Source organism: Hordeum vulgare, chromosome 2H, assembly GCF_904849725.1.
Source record: "Hordeum vulgare subsp. vulgare chromosome 2H, MorexV3_pseudomolecules_assembly, whole genome shotgun sequence".
Classification (NCBI taxonomy): Eukaryota; Viridiplantae; Streptophyta; class Magnoliopsida; order Poales; family Poaceae; genus Hordeum; species Hordeum vulgare.
Window position 1 is genome coordinate 641,575,387 of NC_058519.1, and position 19,951 is coordinate 641,595,337.

The 19,951-nt window shown below is 45.3% G+C and overlaps 1 protein-coding gene across 1 annotated transcript; it reads left to right on the forward strand.

The window, feature by feature from the left end:
- Nucleotides 1-1,499: 1,499 nt before the first annotated feature.
- LOC123431127 (geraniol 8-hydroxylase-like) lies at nucleotides 1,500-4,824 on the forward strand. The gene is made up of 2 exons (XM_045114961.1): nucleotides 1,500-2,470; nucleotides 4,098-4,824. Exons 1-2 carry the CDS (start codon nucleotides 1,577-1,579, stop codon nucleotides 4,701-4,703), a joined length of 1,500 nt encoding a protein of 499 aa, XP_044970896.1. The 5' UTR covers nucleotides 1,500-1,576; the 3' UTR covers nucleotides 4,704-4,824.
- Nucleotides 4,825-19,951: the final 15,127 nt, after the last annotated feature.

Here is a 19,951-nt window from a genome sequence, read left to right on the forward strand (position 1 = left end):
TCGAGGGGGCGCGGAGCAAGCTCGCACAGCCAACTGTCAGCGTTGCTTCCCCTCGCCGCGTCCCTGCCTCACCCCTTTGTTCCTTGCCGGCCGATGCGGGATCTCGCCGGAGCTCACACCATCATCAATGCCGTCGAGGAGGGCAACGACAAATGACCTACATGATCGCCAGGAGCAGGGCCAGGGTGGCCACTCGCCGCGGCCACCGTCGTCGGCGCCGTGGCCGCGACGGGCCGTGCGCCTCGACGTCGCCGTCAAGGAGCGGTTGCGCAGAGGCCCGGGCTGGCTGCACGGACGACCACCTGCAACTGCAACTCCAAGCCTGCTGCGCCTCCGACGGCGACTATGAGGTGGACCAGGCGGTGCGACATGGACCAGGAGATGGGTGGCATGGCTTCACCTCCGGCGTGGCGGGGGCCATGAGTTGGGCGGCGTGGCTCCATTTCCGACGAGGTGAGGGGTGGTTTGTGGAGCGGCTCGCGAAGCAGCTCGACCATGACTTTCGATTCATTGACAGGTGGGGTCCGTATCCCATTTGCCACATCAATCGGTCAAACTTTTTGATCTTTGCCATGTCAGCCCGACAGGCGGGCCTCACCTGTCGGTTTCATTGCATTAGGCTCATTTTCGATGGTTTTTTGTAACCTAGCTCAAATCTGGTACTAACCTGTTACCTTAACCCCAAATGTGGTGGTTTTGGGTAAATAACTTCTTCCATGACTACCTCGGCAAGACACTGTGATGGTTAGCTCATGCCTTTTTTTTTTTTTGTAGAGTCGTCTGCTTTTAGAGGGAGCGGTGCCCTCCATTGTGAAGCCGGTGCCCCCAGATTTTTCGTTTGGGATCCGGGGTGATGTGGCACCCTTTTCAGTAATTTGGCACGACTAACGTAGTGGAGGGCTTAAGGGTTTTGCAAAATTTGATGTGGTTGGGGCAGCTGCGAGGAACGGTAATATATAGGGGTGTGTTTGCAGCTGTATGCCGGGATGAGAATGGTGTCTATCTAATTACATTCAGTTTCACTGTTGGCGCGCCTATTTTTGAAGCTTTAGCCCTACAGAGAAGCTCTTGCACTAGTGGCAGATCTTATTATAAGTTCCTCATTTCTTTTGTGCCTTGGTTTTATAAACGATAAAAATGTGATCATTACTGGAGCTATATATAGATTTTGAAGGTTGTAGTTTCCTTTGCCTTTATATTAGACTTAGGTAGACATGTTTGGTCCCTGGAGCCTGATGATGTAAAGCTTTGAATAACTCGTAAAATAATTAGGCGTTAGGTGCGTACGTGTGAACGCCCGAATTGGCGCACTTGTACTCAGCACGACGTCGAATGCATGTTTTACTGTGAACTTTATGCTGGCGGCGTCTTTCAGGTTTCAGCACAATTCGACGAAACCCGTAATCCGAGGTGCAGGTGCAACATGTGATCACGCGTCATGTCCAAACATCTCTACTCGTATTATAAATAGCGTTGTGAGTGAGTGATCAGCTGTGTTTCATTCGAGACTCCTGTCGGTCGTGTGCTGCATGCGCCGCGCGCTAGGACTGCACAAATTAAAGCTAGGAAGCAAGCAATGGCATCTGTGGCAGTGCTTGTGCCGTGGCTAGCATGGCTCGCCGTCTCTTTCCTCGCCGTCTACCTCCTCAGCCTCATCCCTCACGCGCGCTCCGGCCTCCCGCCGGGCCCCCGCCCGCTGCCGCTCATCGGCAGCCTCCACCTCCTCGGCGACAAGCCGCACCGCTCCCTCGCCCGCCTGGCCAGTACCCACGGCCCGCTCATGTCCCTGCGCCTCGGCGCGGTCACCACGGTGGTCGTCTCCTCCCCCGCCATGGCCCGGGAGTTCCTGCAGCGGCACGACTCCGCGTTCGCCGCCCGGTCCGTGCCCGACGCCACCGGCGACCACGCGGCGGGCTCCGTGGCCTGGCTGCCCCCCTCGCCGCGCTGGCGCGCGCTGCGCAAGGTGATGGCCACGGAGCTCTTCGCCCCGCACCGGCTCGACGCGCTGCGCCACCTCCGGAGCGACAAGGTGCGGGACCTCGTGGACCACGTCGCGCGGCTGGCTCTCGAGGGCGCGCCGGTGAACGTCGGCCGCGTGGCCTTCACGACGAGCCTGAACCTCCTGTCCCGCACCATCTTCTCTGCCGACCTGACGAGCCTCGACGACCGCGGCCGCTCCGACGAGTTCCAGCAGCTGGTGACGGCCATCATGCAGGCCGTGGGGAGCCCAAACGTGTCGGACTTCTTCCCGCTTCTCGCGCCGGCTGACCTGCAGGGCACGCGCCGGCGGCTGGCGCGGCTGTTGGCGCGCCTGCACGCGGTGTTCGACGCCGAGGTGGACCAGAGGCTGCACGGCCGCGACGCCGGCGAGCCCAAGAAGAACGACTTCCTCGACGTGCTGCTCGACGTGGCGGCGCGTGAGGACGGCAAGGACCTGCTGGACCGCCCGACGCTACGATCACTTTTCACGGTAACCACAATTTCTGCTTGCAAGGATATAAAAGAGATCGTTTTTGCTAAAAAAAATCTAGGATAAGTATTATACATCTAGGAGTATATTATTGATCTTATATGAAGTATGTCTCCGTCTAAAAATAAGGATCCGTTCGGAAACATTCCGTCTCCCAACTCCGCGGTGGAGCAGAGTGGTGCGCAGTTCATTTTTCATGAGCAGCCGTTATGTCGCTCCTCATTTTCAGGCCAAGCGGACCGGAGTCATGGGAGTGACATATTGCCGAACAGGTCTTAAGTGTCTTAATTTTAATATAAAGTTAATATGATTATTTTAGAATGAAGGAAGTACTAGTACTGTATTTCAAAATTCCACCACATATTGAGATTTTAGCCTTGGTGACTGAGCTTGTCGGGGGTCAAATCATCAAATCACATGGCCAGCCTTGGCGATTGAGATTTATATTTTAAAATATTGGCATCCAGATAGAAATTTTAATTTACTGGCATCGAGATAGATTTATATTTTAAAATATTGGCATCGAGATATTTTAAAATATTGGCATCGAGATTGAGATTTATATTTTAAAATATTGCCACAAAATTCATATTCGATTTTTTATCAATAAATAAAGATAGAAGTTTTGGTAATTCACGTCAAAGCCCGAGCTCATCAACATTCAATGAGTACTAACTTAAAAAATAGAAAAAAATTGAATCTTTTTGGCATCAAAGATCTCGAGTGCGAAAGGAACATGCAAATTTTTGTGGTCTTTGAACTTTGGACATTTGAGGAGCTGTTGGAAAAAGACAAAATTAGGTCCAAATAGCATACTTTTTCAAAGTTTCTTTCATATTGATTTTTTTGCCATGACCTCCTCAAATGTCCAAACATCATGGTTTTTTTGCACGCACATCACACATTCGAGCATCTTCAATACCAAAAAAAGTATATATCGATTCTTTTACCCCCCCCCCCCCCACCCGCTATTTTAGATGATTTTACTGTTCACACCCAGGTGCATATATAGGCACCCACTCACCAAATCTAATTGTGACGTGGATTTTGTGGCACACATAGTTATGTACTACTATCCACTCTAGTGATGCTATACGAACCACTAACAATGATAACAACAATAGTACCATTCGGAACTCATGTTTATGTGCTAAAATTTCAATATAATAGTCAAACATAAAACTTTACAGGAATCATGGAAGGTTACTATTGTGTTATAAAGAGCAGCAGTGGAAATTTCCTCTACAAGAATTGAATCATCCAGAACTCGAATTCCAATATTTTCCTTTCTTTAAAACCAGACTTATTACATTTTACTGTATTTCCAACAGTTCCACCATAACCCCCCTGCATCACTACACTTCATCCTACGCGTGAAAAATGGAAATTGGGTCAGGAACAATGGCTTCTACCATACTGCAATGAAATGAATATCAAATCTTATGTTGCAAATCATCAAGTTGTTTCATATATAGTTCATCCAAGTTGTACAACTATACGCAGTTCAAAGAAAAATTACATTCTTCTCTACCAAATAATCAATTGTACTCTCTGTGGTGAATGTTTAGTGTATCTCAACAGCTATATTTACTAGACTATAAACTTGACTATTATATTTTCATGTTAGGATTTGTTCTCTGCTGGTAGTGACACAAGCTCTACGACAGTGGAATGGGCAATGACAGAGCTTCTCCAAAACCCATCATCAATGTCCAACGCTTGTAATGAGCTTGCAGAAGTTATTGGCTTCAAAAGAAACATTGATGAAGATGATATTGTTCGGCTGCCCTACCTCCAAGCTGTCATAAAAGAGACTTTTCGACTTCACCCTCCCGGCCCACTCTTGTTGCCACGCAAGCCTGAGAGAACTCTGGAAATAGCAGGCTACATAATACCTGAAGATTCACGTGTTTTCATAAACGTATGGGCGATAGGCCGAGATAAAGATGTATGGATTGAACCTGAGAAGTTTATGCCAGAGAGGTTCTTGGGTTCAACAATTGACTTTAGGGGTGCTGATTTTGAGCTCCTTCCATTTGGTGCCGGACGTCGAATATGCCCTGGTATGCCACTGGCTATTAGAACAGTGCATTTGATCCTCGCTTCATTGCTAAATCAGTTTAAGTGGAGTCTCCCTGTTGAGCTTGAAAGGGATGGGATTGATATGGAAGAAAAGTTTGGCATATCACTAACAAAGGTCGTGCCTCTTTGTATTGTACCAACACTGGTTTGAATTCATAAAATAATATGGACATGGCAAGACTGCTTTATATGTTTTCAATCTGTAATAATTCGAATGTACCACCAATGTAATTTATACCATTATTTATGTGATAATTAAATAATTATTCGAGAAAACTTGACTTCCTATCAGTGCATAAGTTGAATGATATGTATTTTCTTTTTTGGGGGAGATATTGTTGGGGAACGTCGCATGGGAAACAAAATTTTCCTACGCGCACGAAGACCTATCATGGTGATGTCCATCTACGAGGGGGATTCCAGATCTACGTACCCTTGTAGATCGCACAACAGAAGCGTTAATAAACGTGGTTGATGTAGTGGAACGTCCTCACGTCCTTCGATCCGCCCCGCGAACCGTCCCACGAACCGTCCCACGATCCGTCCCACGATCCGCTCCGATCTAGTGCCGAACGGACGACACCTCCGCGTTCAGCACACGTACAGCTCGACGATGATCTCGGCCTTCTTGATCCAGCAAGAGAGACGAAGAGGTAGATGAGTTCTCCGGCAGCGTGACGGCATTCCGGAGGTTGGTGGTGATCTAATCTCAGCAGGGCTCCGCCCGAGCTCCGCAGAAACGCGATCTAGAGGAAAAACCGTGGAGGTATGTGGTCGGGCTGCCGTGGAAAAGTTGTCTCAAATCAGCCCTAAAACCTCCGTATATATAGGTGGGAGGGGAGGGACCTTGCCTTGGGGCTCAAGGAGCCCCAAGGGGTTCGACCGAAGGGGGGGAGGAGGAGTCCTCCTCCAATCCTAGTCCAACTAGGATTGGAAGGTGGAGTCGTTCCCTTCCTTCCCACTTCCCCTTTTTTCTCTTTGATTTTCTTATCTCCCTGCGCAGGGGCCTCTCTGGGCTTGCCCACCAGCCCACTAAGGGCTAGTGCAGCACCCCTAAGGCCTATGGGCTTCCCCGGGGTGGGCTGCCCCCCCCCCCCCCCCCCCCCCCCCCCGGTGAACATCCGGAACCCATTCGTCATTCCCGGTACATTTCTGGTAATTCCGAAAACATTCCGGTAATCAAATGAGGTCATCCTATATATCAATCTTCGTCTCCGGACCATTCCGTAAACCCTCGTGACGTCCGTGATCTCATCTGGGACTCCGAACAACATTCGTTAAGCAACCATATAACTCAAATACGCATAAAACAACGTCGAACCTTAAGTGTGCAGACCCTGCGGGTTCGAGAACTATGTAGACATGACCCGACGGACTCCTCGGTCAATATCGAATAGCGGGACCTGGATGCCCATATTGTATCCTATATATTCTACGAAGATCTTATCGTTTGAACCTCAGTGCCAAGGATTCATATAATCCCGTATGTCATTCCTTTTGTCCTTCGGTATGTTACTTGCCCGAGATTCGATCGTCAGTATCTGCATACCTATTTCAATCTCGTTTACCGACAAGTCTCTTTACTCATTCCGTAATACAAGATCCCGCAACTTACACTAAGTCACATTGCTTGCAAGGCTTGTGTGTGATGTTGTATTACCGAGTGGGCCCCGAGATACCTCTCTGTCATACGGGGTGACAAATCTCAGTCTTAATCCATACTAACTCAACGGACACCTTCGGAGATACCTGTAGAGCATCTTTATAGCCACCCAGTTACGTTGTGACGTTTGATACACACAAAGTATTCCTCCGGTGTCAGTGAGTTATATGATCTCATGGTCATAGGAATAAATACTTGACACGCAGAAAACAGTAGCAACAAAATGACACGATCAACATGCTACGTCTATTTTTTTGGGTCTAGTCCATCACATGATTCTCCCAATGATGTGACCCAGTTATCAAGCAACAACACCTTGTACATAATCAGAAGACCCTGACTATCCTTGATCAACTGGCTAGCCAATTAGAGGCTTGCTAGGAACAGTGTTTTGTCTATGTATCCACACATGTATCTAAGTCTTCATTCAATACAATTATAGCATGGATAATAAACGATTATCTTGATATAGGAATTATAATAATAACTTATTTATCATTGCCTCTAGGGCATAATTCCAACAGATATGTTGTGTTACTAAGATGTTGATCCTACAAAGATATTCATACATGCCATCCTAGACACCCAAGTTAACTTTTGAGGTTTGGGCAACACCATGTTGCAAAATATTCAATGTGTCAATGAAAAAATTACAACACTTCATTCACAAGTGACGGATGGTGGTGGGTGGATCATTCGATAGTATCCAGAGCCTTAAAGAGAAGGAAATTGATTAAATTAATTTGGCAATGTCACCTTCACACCTTGAGTATTGTATTGGAACAATAGTAATTGTTCCAAGAGAAAGGAAATAAGATATGTGTATTTTGACATCGGACTATCTACACAATCCAAAGATTCCAAATTTTCATTTTTCACAATTACTCTCCTTGAGAACTATCCTCTCCAACGTTCGAAAATATTTACTTGTCCAAAATATTTCACATTTAAATCCTCTACACATGCCAAAGTTCATAAATCTTTAATAGTCCAAATCTGTTTCATTGTCAAGACAATGTGTACCTTCATTATACTCGTCACCAATAATATGAAAAAGCACCGGTTCAGGATTTTGATATCCAAATCAAATAATTAAAAAATCATGGCACAAACAAAAATAATTGATGAGCTATTTATTTATCTTTCCCATATGGACCAAATTTCCGCATCTTCTTGTGTAGAGAACATACAAGCACATTGGAGATGGCTACAATAAATTTCAGATCCTTGATCAGGGAGATAAAACAAACAAATACAAAATTCCGATCCACATCACGATGGATTTGGATGTCATTTCGTTTGTGTGGTTGTAGTCATAACCCTTCCGATCTACATTTCTTGTTATAGACGGCAGTTGCTGCTTTGTTGCGCTAGCCCTTACTGTCCTTAGCATAATGATTTTTTGATTGTCTTCTACAAAAACAATGCTCGAGTCCGGTGAGGAAGGGCAATAACGAACTAAAGTTGGCATTCCTTCGGTTTGTTTTGGTGTTTGTAATCATCAATAAGTGGTCACTGGACCTTAATGTAATTTTTATTACTTGTGGAAAGCTTTGTACTTCTTTGCATACTGTTAATAGGTTAAATGACTTTCTTACAAATAATAAAAGTTACAATAATAAAAATTATTATAATAGATAGATAGATAGATAGATAGATAGATAGATAGATTCATAGATAGATTGATAGACAGATTTCACGGTCAACTAGGCTACACCGCTTTTGGATGACGATGGACATACCAATTTAAATTGCCTCTTCGACATCACCATAGACCAAGTAATTGCAAACTGCAAGGAAAAAATAGAAACAAAAATGATTAAGTAGGTATGTTCACCACTCCGTACAGTTAAGATCCAAAAATTTGTACAGATGCACAAGCCACTATCAATTAATAGATGTAGAAGTCCCAACGGGTATGCTACACATGTAGTGCCTTTGACACGGATCGGATGCACTATGCAGTCCACAAGCTTCCCGATGCTGATATTCCATTTGTTCTCGTCTGCTGGACTACTACCAAGGGCTTTTATCTATGCTTCGCCATTATGAGAGCTGGATACTCATTGTTTTTCTTGAATACAATTTTCTTTGAAGGAAATTTTTCTGGATATGATTTTGTGTGGCAATATGCAGCCTCAGCTCTGCCTCGGGTAGCGTCATGTCATTCTCAGTTTTTCGTATTTCCGTCTGCCTAGGTTTTCTGGACTCTATGAATGGTGTAGGGTGTCTCAGTGGTCAACTATTGTATGGTTCAAACATTTGTTGTTGGATCACCCATATGAGGTGGTCCATGTCTTAAGCAAGTTAAGCCCCCTTGCACCAGAAACGTCCTCGTCCATGACAACCTTCAAAGAGGTAGGAATATTCCTATTCCTAACATTTATAATTTGTGGTAAATATCCCAGTAGGTTAGCTCATGATTTCTCGCAAAAAAGGCTAGCTCCTTACAGGTCATGTTATTGCTAATATGATTGAAAGAAACAAGATTTCTATGGACATGGAGTATGTGATCCGGAGCTCCCGTCATCCCGGATAAAATCTGAAAAATTAGTAACCAATTTAGAAAATCTATTTTTTTGGCAAGAAACACTGCTGTTTTTTCTACATGCATGCAAATTTTCATTATGAAATGACATTTGTGGAGGTGTGGATAAAAAAACAAAATTAATGTTCAGAAAAAGTGTTTTTGAAAGCATTTTGAAACATCAATTTTGTTTTTTCTGCCCACAACTCCATAAATGTCAATTTTATCATGAAAATTTGCATGCATGTAGAGAAAACATCTAAGTTTCTTGTCAAAAAGATTTGCATTTTTTTGAATGCTTTTAATATTTTCTCGGATGTTATTATTTATCCGGGATCACATGAGTACTTTCAGATTTCTATGGCACACAATTGTTGGCTATTGAGACTGGACTTTCAGCACCCTATCTATACACCCCACTATCACAACCATCCATGCAGAATCCAGCTCATCAAGATCTGCACCATATCATGTACCACCAGTTTGATTAGCAGGTCTAGGAAATTATCAAGTGTGGAAGCATGAAAATATTTTTTTAACACAGTACAGACGTAAACATTCAATACACGTGCATACGTTCATTCCATAAACGCACACATGCACACTTTATTCTTATGAGCACCTCCGAAAGACTGAACCGTCGTATCATTTTAAAATTTATAAAGTCATCACACACACATCGCCATCAACGACAACGTCTACTTCCACTGAATGCATATCATCAATTCTTTTAAAATAAATACAATAATAAAGATGAGCATCATAATTTAAATCCTGATATACAGAAGATACTATAATCCTTTTAACATGATCGCAAAAAAATAGTCCTTTTAACCACTCCAAGCTCGTGAGCCTGAAAGTACTTAAACACGTCTATACAGCGCGTGGAATGTGACCGGCCAGTCAACCTCAGGGTTGTCGTTGTCGGCATGCTCTCAAAACGATAGATCTGTCGGGCCCATGGTACAATCAACGAAAAGACGTCACATGCCATGTAGCGGTTAGTATTTTTTGAACATGGAGTGTACTACTACAAGTCATAGATGGATCAGTAAAAAGAATACTGTCACATAGAGTACTACCTAGCGTTGAGAAATAAAAAGAAGTACTTCCTTGATCCGAAAATACTTGTCAAAAAAATAGATGTATATATAGATATTTTAATTTTTGATACATTTATTTTTATTTATTTACGTGATAAATAATTTCGAAGGAAGGAAGTAATATCATTACTGATGCTTAAACTTACCACCAAAATTCATTTTAATGCCTGAACTTGAAAAGTACATCGAACTGGTTCTAAAATTTAAGAAGAGCTTGCAAATTCGGTGTTAATCCCGCTCGTAGATGTATAATATGCTAACATGGCATCGTATTTGATTAGCATACACATGTGACACTGGACCCATTTCCAACGATGGCTAACTTTAAAATAAAAATTGTCATGGCTAGGTCTCAAACTTGCTACGTAGGAGTAGCTACAAGCTGCGTTCCCACAATACCACCAATGTCCTGATTGGATCGTCGTTTTCAACGCTTTTGCACCTGTAAAATATATAGACCTTGATCGTTCATTTTGTTTCTCAACTGGAATTCACGTACGGCCGGTGAGATACACGTGTAAAAAAATACAAGTATATACAAATACACCGCTTCCAAACGGGGCATAATGCTACGATCTCAAATTGATATTTTAGGAAACATGATGCCAAATAGATAATCAACTAATCTACTGTAAAAAAAACGCGCACGTGTAGTTTAAATGAGTTGCAGCAAGTGCGGCCAATGTGGCACATGTTAGTTTTTTCTTTATTTCTTAGAATTTGTAAAGGGTACGTAAATTATAATGATAGTAATAAAAATAAATTCAAACGTTTGTGTGTAATACTAAATTGTACTACATAATGTTCAAGTAATTTTTACAAATATTGACACATTTAAAAAAACATATAAGTAAAATACTAATTTTGATTATCTAAATATTTCAGTTACAAAGAAATTATGAATATACTGCACGAGTTGAAACTATCAAAACAGAATATTCATAAAATATATTCATAATCTATAATTTAAATATAAGCCATGAGGTATATTTTTTTAGTTTACTATAAGGGGTTGCGGTACGCTTTGGATGACGGATAAGTGAAAAGCATCGGCTGTCGGCCGAAATCACTGTTTTGACCTTTTTAGCAATCTTTGTCACAAAGTGAACTCGACATGAAAATATTTCACGATCTGGTCATCTTAGCAATGCTACAGCCCGTGTCGTTACTGTCCAATATAGAAACGTCGAGCCAGATAGCGTTTTTGCCCTTGTCCACTGCCAAACCGAGCGTTTTTGCCCTTGTCCACTGCCAGACCGAGCATGCGTACCTGATAGGCCGGGCTAGATACCGTTTTTGGAAATGTCATTGGCCCTGGCGTTTCTATATAGGGCAGCAACGCAAAGGCTTTGGCGTTTCTATGTTGTTGGGAAACACCAAGGCCTTTGGCGTTGCTGTCCTACATAGAAACGCCAGGGTTAGTGGCGTTTTCAGAAACGGTATCTAGCTCAGCGTTTCTGGCCTGTCACGTACGCGTGCTCGCCCTGGAAGTAGGCAAGGGCAGAAACCCTATCTAGATCGGTGTTTCTATGTTGGGCAATAACGCCACAGGCTATGCCGTTGCCAAAACGGGCATATCATGAAATACTTTCATGTCGAGTTCAGTTTGTGACAAAGATCGCTGAGAAGGTCGGAATAGTGATTTCCTCCTCCGCCACCTGGCTGACCATTGGGTGGATGCGGGGATGGTCGTCCAATTTACCTATCCACGTGTTCCACCTCCCTTGCAACAAAAAAGGTGTTGCATAAATATTTATAACATAGGTTGTATTGCAGAAATCTCTGCAACAGAAGTGATGCTGCAGAAATTTATTCTTTCAACTTTATATAGGTGTTTCGAAAGAAACTTTGCAACATCACTCGTGTTACGAAAAACTTTCTTGCAACAGGGAACATGTTGCAAGAAAAAAGTCGGTCATGTGTCGCGAGCTTTGCTACCCGCATCTATTGGGATAAGGTTGAATGTGACAGCGGTGGTGGACCCTCACAGGACATACGTCGCGCAACGGAGGTGGCAGAAAAAGCCCACTTATTTGTCGGTTGAGGGGACGTATCTTCCTTACTATAAACAATTAATATGTTTTTTATTTACTATTTTTTTTAAATAACCCACACGTAAATAAGTGAATATAGAAGAACAATTTTAATTAATAATAATATGTAATTTAGTAGTGAGCATAAAGCAACATAAATCATGTAACAACGCAGTCTAACTCTCTTCCTATGCATTGACATGTCATAGAAGAACAATTCATTCACACAAAGTAAAGGCGAATACATCGTATACGTAGTCTTTTGCAAATTTATCGTATTTGAAACATAGAGGGGTGAAGTGTTGATCCCTATCTGATAACAATTGCAAATACGAGTAGCAAGCACATGCATATTATATCCATTAAAATCATCATGTGCAATAGCGAAACACAACCCATCAACATAATCCCTAATAAGTGCAAACTTCTCCGATATAGTGTAGTTGGAAGAATTCAAAACTATAATAGGACTACCGTGTGTGGGTGCAATAGCAATAATTTCGTGCTTAACATAAGGAACTATAACAAGTTCATCTCCATAAGCATAATTCATATTAGCATCATGGCACAACAAGCATAGCAAGCATTAAGTTCATCAAAAAGGGATATTTCAAACGGATCCAAAGGATCATAACAATCATCATAGCAATCGTCCTTTGATACACACGAAGGGAAATTAAACAATGTATGAGTTGAAGAGTTACTCTCATTAGAAGGTGGGTACGAGTAGCTAATCCGCACTTCCTCTTTTTGTTCTCCGCTCTCCTCCTTATCTTTTTCATCTAATGAGCTTACAATTTCAGCAATTTCTTCTTTCATATGTTCCTACAAAATATTAGTCTCTTCCAAGGCAGCACGCATTCTCTCAATAAATTTTTTACATAAGCATTAGAAGCATAGTTTTCATACCAGTATTGAAGTACGACAAAATTTTCAGATTTGTAAAGAATAGCATCATACTTTTGAATCAAAGAAGCAATTTCATATGCACCCTTAAAAGCAACAAAATATTCAATTTGTTCAATATCATAATAAGTGTAAATATCCTTGGCATGAGAAAATAGTATTTCATTATCATTGAACTCACATTGGTAGGAAACGTGTTTCTTAGTGCCTTCAGAACAACAAGTAAAATCATGTATTTTGCGTAAATTCGAAGCACGGCAATGTAAACTATTAATTTAACCCCATAAAAGTTTTCTCTTTCGAGACAAGTGGTGTCGCACAAAATAAGCATGCTCATCTAATGATTTCCCCTCAACTAAGATAGTTGGGTTTTCAGCACGAGCACGGTGGGATCGAAGATGATCCAAGTAAAAAAGCTCCAGTAGCATGCTAGACTTTGGGTGGTTCCTCAACCACTAGGTTAGCAAGTACAACTATTTTTTTAGTATTTTGTGTTTCATACCCATAATTAAAGATAGAAAACAACTTAGAACAAAAACTAAAATTACTTAGTGATAAAGCAAACAAGCACACATGAGAATATCAGTCCCCACGCTATTGCTTGCGGTCAACGACGCGAGAAAAAGGTCTTGATAACCCACAAGTATAGGTAATTGTATGTAGCCTTTTTCAATAAGTAAGAGTGTCGAACCCAACGAGGCGCTAAAGGTAAAATTAATATTCTCTCAAGTTCTATCGACCACCGATACAACTCTACGCGCAAAAATATTCACTATACTTAGTACAAGAAATAAACTACTTAACGAATAAAACTAGAAGTACATTTTAGGTTTAGTAAGATAGTTTTGCAAGATAATAAAGAACGCGAAAATAAAAGTTAGTTGATGTTTTATTAAAAATAAATAAAGCAAATATACCAGTGTGGAAGAGTGGTGGTAGGATTTGCGAGATTGGCCTAGGCAATTGATAACAAGACCGTTAATAATTATTGCAGTTGTATATGAGGGAGAGATATGAGGTGACATACTTTCTATACTTGGATCATATGCACTTAGCATTAAGTAACAAGTCATCTTTAACTTCATATGCAGCAACCCCCTTACTCAGGTTTGTGTTTTTGTCACTCACACATTCCACTATAAGCGAATCATGAACGTATCAAAACACCTACAACAAGGATCCCACACGCTTGCGTGACACGACAGGCACCACCGCACCATAGGACAACACCAAAATAAACCACACAACTCAAACCAATCAAGATCATCAATCAACCCATAGGATAAAAGGAATCTACTCAAACATCGTAGGATAGCAACAAATCATTGGATAATAATATGAAGCATAAAGCACCATGTTTAAGTAAGGGGTACATCGAGATGCGGGAGAGTGGCACTCTGCAAATAGATGATGGAAGGTGATGGTTGTGACGGCAGCGAAGTTTTTGGTGTAGATCGTTGTCAGGATGGTTGCCCCAACGGCGTTTCTGCGCCATCGGGAGAGAAAGCGAGAGAGCCCACTCCTTATTTTTCTTCCTTGGTCTCCCCCTGGATGGGAGGAGAGTTTTCCCTCTGGTCCATGGCCGATATGGCTCCTGGAGGGCAGCAGCCCATCCGAGATTGGTTCTCTCTCTCTCTCTCTCTCTGTGTGTGTGTGTGTGTGTGTTTCTCTTCTATTTCACGACTCTTTTCTAATCCCTTCACCGTTTCTTAAATAACCGGATAACCGTAACTCTGATTGGGATGAAATTTTGAGAGGATTTTTGTTGGGATATTATCTTTCTTGCAGCGAAAGAAGGGCCTCAACTGCCTTACGAGGTGGCCCCAAGCCATCAGGGCACCGTCTTGTGCTGATTCTTCTTCCCAAAATTCACATATATTCTAAAATAAATCTTCGTAAATTTTTATCGCTTTTGGACCCCGCTGGATTTACTACCAAACATGCAAAAACAATAGGTACTCGCACAAGGCACTGGATCAATATGTTAGTCCTAAAAATATTATAAAATGTTGCCAAAAGTATGTGAAAATTGTAGAGTATTGGCATAAAACAATCAAAAATTATAGATACAATGGAGCCGTATCAAAAACACATGCTTAGAACTTTTTTTTTGCTTGAGTTGTCTACTTCGAATTGAGCATTAATATATCTTCCCTATTCAGTGCAGGTTGGTTATTTATCTATATAGGTTTAGCTTATGATGTATTTGTGTCGTGGGTATAAGCCTCACCGTAGATGTGTAGGGTACGAATGGGATGGGCAGAGTCCTAGCTACGGCGAGGTTGTATGAGTTCAGGCCCCTCTGCGGTGGAGGTAACAGCCCTACGTCTTAGTGCTCTTGGAGCTTGTTGTCGAGTGTAATATGGAATACAATGTTTTGCTAACCCCTTTATCAGTGAGGGAGGGTGGCTTATATAGAGTGCGCTGCCCTCCACAACGGTTCTGATTCAGGGGCGGAGTAGTGGCGATTTAATGTGTACGTTACAGGTAACGTATGCTCTAAATGCTAATAAATGCGCCCGGAAACACACGGCAGTTTCCCTCCAGAGGGGTTACGATGTACCGAGTGTATCCAGTCGGTTAGCCTGGTATCCTCCGAATGCTAGTCTCCGACTGGATGATTCAGGACTTGTTACCGACTGGATGATGGGGACTCCTTAATTCAGTCGGGGCAGACTTAGGGTCCTGTCCTTTGTGTGGGGTAGTCCTTGGGTAGGACCTGTATGGCAGGCCTATGACCCTACCCTAGGACTATGACCCCATCATTAGTCCCCGAATGGATTGGGGTTGAAACGACGAAGCGGTGCTTGAAGTTCGGATCCGACTGGACCAGATCCGGCTTGGGCGTTGCTTGCCTCTATCCATTTTATCTTTCCTGACCAACGATCCAAGTGGAAGTGCTTGCGAAACAGACTGTCGGGAACCGAGTGTTTCTGCGGCATCTTTTGACGCGACCGGTCAACTGACAGCAGCGGATTTTCCGGGATCTCAAATTTCGGGTTCCACGCGCTCAGCGGGGATGACGCCAGCGCGCTCGAGTAGCGCCTGACGCCTTGATTTTCGCGCCCTCAACTCCTCCACTGATATCGCCGCAGCCGGTCGGGCGGATAAGGTTTCGGAGCCACCCGCCAGTGACCCAGTCGGAACTCTATTTAAATCTGGGCGGTGAGGCTTCTTCATTACGCTCGCCGAATCTTTCGCTCTCGCCTGCTCCGTCTTCCTTGCCACCTCCAGCGCCCCAACACTCCTTCCTTTTCCTCCCTCTCGAGGGTTCGCCGTCGCCTCCATGACCAAGGGTCAGACCAGCAAGATGGAGGCGAGGAAGAAGAAGAGCAAGGCGGCGGCGGCTGCCCCGCGACGGCTGCGGCCGCTGCCGGCGGGGTGGATCCAAGGAGACTTCCTCCCCTCCACGGTGACGGAGGGAGATCTGCTGGAGCTGGTGGAGCACGGAATGCTCGTGCATAAGTCCTGGAGACTGTCGGCGGACGACGAGGTCGAGCCAGCGCCTCGGGAGGGGGAGCGCGTCCTGCTCCTTAGTCATGTCCACCGAGGTTTTTCTTTGCCCCTGCATCCTTCCTTTAAAGGCATCATGAATCACTTCGGGGCCCAACTTCACCACTTTCCTCCGAATGCCATCGCCCATCTTTCTGCCTTTATTGTTTTGTGCGAGTGTTTCATCGGTTGTCCTCCCCATTGGGGTTTTTTCAAACACATCTTCTCCACCCGATCCCAAACTATCAAACGACTTAGCCAGTCGGATGATAAGACGCACCTCTCCAGCTCTGCGGTGGTTTAGGATTCCAGAAGAAGACTCGGATTATCTATCCTGCTCTCTAGTTAAGTGAGTCGGTTAGGAACTGGCAGTCGACGTGGTTCTACTGCCAGGATATCGCCTATCCGAATGTGTCGACTGGTCTGCCTCCTTTTAGTCTAGATCGGCCCACCCCGCCCAAGCAGCTCGCGCTCTCGAAGGCCGAGAAGAACGACATCCAGCCCTTGGTTGAGGCACTCGTGGATGTCGTCAGGAGGGGGGTCACCGGTATAGACCTGCTGGAAGTCTTCCTTGGTCGGCGGATCCAGCCTCTCCAGGCTCGCGACCATGCTATGTGGCATTACACGGGGCCCGAAGACTCCACTCGGACCAACGTGGTGGGCGTGACCGAGGAGAGGGTGACCCCATGGGTGCTCCAAATCACAGGTCCCTGTGAGAACCCCAAAGGAGCTCGTCGAGTGAAGCCTTACAGCGCGGATCATCCTCCACCGAATCAGGTGAGTGGCACTTGTCGAGTGCATTGAACTGTCTTAATTCCAGTCGTTTGCTTATATCTCCGTGTGATGTCTAATGTTTCCGACTGAACTTTATGCAGGCGTGGACCAACTGGTTCTCCCCCGTCTCGAATGGGAATCCGGAGGAGGAAGAGGAGGAAGGCAGCCAGGAGGGCAGCATGGAGAGCACCGAGTACGTCTCCGACAACGGGGAATTGGAGGAGAAGGACAGCGAGTAAGAGGAAGAAGATGAGGAGCAAGACTCGCCACCTCCACGACCAGAGCATCGGACCAAGCGCTGACACGAGCCCACCGTCCCTTCGGCTCCTCCTGCGTCATCGAGTGCTCCACCTACTGCTCCGGTGGTCCCGAGTGTTCGAGGCACCAAGAGGGCTAGGGACGCCGCCGCTGAGCTTGCGGGCCAGTCTTCTAGGGCGCCCAAGCCGAGTGGGCCTAAGCCTCGGAAGGCTCTGCCGCGAATGAGGGTTGCTATCCCTGTCACCTCCACGTAAGTGTATCTAGCTTTCGGTTCTTTCTGTTATCCGAGTGAACTTCTGTTTACAGGCCGAATGGATTTCACTCGACAGGGTCGCTACCTCTGCCACCTCTCCGGCCCGCCAAGGGGACGACCCCATGGACACGGACAACGTCGTTTCGTCCCGGCCAGGTGCGTTGTAGGAGAGTCGGGTGTTTTATCCCATCGCGTCTCCAATTCTATCATAGGGCTTGTTTCTTTCTTTTTCTGAGACGTCATGTCATTCGGCCTGTCAGGGGCGATTTGCCTGGACGAGGACGGCCAGGGGAGAGCCGACCCCGCTATGGAGCCCGTTCTTGAGGCTGCTCCTCCTGCTGCTGCTCCCGCCGCTGACGTCCTGCCGACTGAGGTGCCGCCGCAGACTGAACCAGCGCTGGTGGAGGAGGAGCCGACTGGGGCGGACCTTGGGATGCCTCAGGAGCTCCCGACAATTCCAGGCTCGTCGAATGCTGAATTCAGCATCCAGCGCCTTCCGGAGGAGCAAGTGGGGGCAGCCAAGGGGGCTATGGTGCAGGCGGAACTGATGACTGGAGAAGCCAAGAGGGCCTACGATTCCATTGCAGCCTTGTACCAGCGGAGTTTGGAGCTACGAGACGACATCCGAGTAAGTGGTCTAGTAAGTAATTACTTTTCTCTTGTAACCCACTGGGTGGTCTTTAATAGCAGCTGTTTTTGCAATGGGTTCACTCCGAGTGAACCCAGTGGGTGTAGTCCCCGAGACTTCTGTCGAGTGCTTGCACCGACAGTTGTCTTTATACAGTTTGCCTTGAGTTTGTTTGTGTCTGTATATAGGATTACCGAGTGCGAGTAGTTGTTGCAGTCGGATTTCAGTTACGGTAAGAGTCCCCGAGAGTAAGTTGTACTCAGGTCGGGTAGTATTGGCCTCGGAGGCGTAGGTGATAACATGCATCTCAATAGGGCAGGCCTGCTTGAGGTGCATGCCAGTGGGGTCACTCTTAGTGAACCCACTGGGTGTAGTCCCTGAGACCGCTGTCGACTGCTTGCGTCGACAGGGGTCTGAAGAACTTTGACTGTTAACTGTTGAATTTTCTGATTGTCCTTTGTTTCTTGGTGGCAGAAGACTTGTGAAATGGGGACGGCCTATGAGGCCCTGAGAGCGGAGAGGAACCAGTTCGCTGGTGAACTTGATGCGGCTATGCTCGCCATGGCCGGCATGAAGGATGCTCTGGCGAGGCGAGAGAAGTCTTTGGAGGAGGCTCGTGAAGCTAACAAGGTGTTGACTGAGGAATTGGAAAGAATGAGGAAACAGAGGGCTGTTCTCATGAATCAAATGGCTGTCCAGAATAGACAATGCATAGCTCAGGAGAAGTATGTCAACGACTGGGCTGGGCAGATGATGACTCGTCTGGCTGGTAAGTCTGATGTTTTGCCGAGTGCTTGTACCGTGTGCGTTACACTCGGTTTTTATTTTAACTTGCCCTTTCGTTGCAGACTTTTGCGTTGATGCTGAAGCTGAAGCAGCGGCTGTGGAGCGGTCCATTCAGGACAATGTGCCACTCGGCGAGGATGCCAATCGGGATCTGCTCTGGGCGCACATCCACGTAGGCAAAGTGGGTCCTTTCATCGGTCGACTGAGAGAGGTCGTTGACCGAATTGACAAGGAACTTTGGCCAGAAGACGAGTCGCGGCAGGAGATGGAGTCCCTGATGGCGCGACTGGAGGAGATTCCGAGCCGAGTGCAATCGTGGAAGAAATCGGCAGCGTGTTGCGGTGCTGATGTTGCCTTGTCCTTGGTCCGAGTCCATTGCAAGGAGGTGCGGGAAGAGAAGCTGAAGACACTGAAGGTCGCCAACACGAAGAAGCTTCGATTCGAAGACTTCATGGAGACGTTCCTTGAGAGTGCTACCCGCATCGCCGATGGAATTGACTTGGACACCTTCGTGGAGCCCTCCAGTCCTGGCGCCGGCCCAGCTGACGCGTAATAAAACTTTATCCTCGGTATGCCGAGTGTTTATCTGTAAGGTACTTTGGCCACTTCTGTTGGCTGTCATACTTTTAAATCAGTGTGGGTAAGCTTGATCCGCACCGATTTAGCTATCCTTTCTAGACTTTTGGGATCGGAATGAAAGCGTTTACTCTTTTGTTTAAATGTTGTTTCGAGTGCGACGTTTAGTGCATACTCGGAGAAGATTAATACTTAGGTGATTCTTGATCACAGCTAAGTCTCCGAGTGTGACGTTTAGTGCGCACTCGGAGGAAGTTATTACTTAGGTGATTCTTGATCACAACTAATTCCCCGAGTGCGACGTTTAGTGCACACTCGGGGGAATGTAGAACTTAGGTGATTCTTGATCACAGCTAAGTCTCCGAGTGCGACGTGTAGTGCACACTCGGAGGAAGTTATT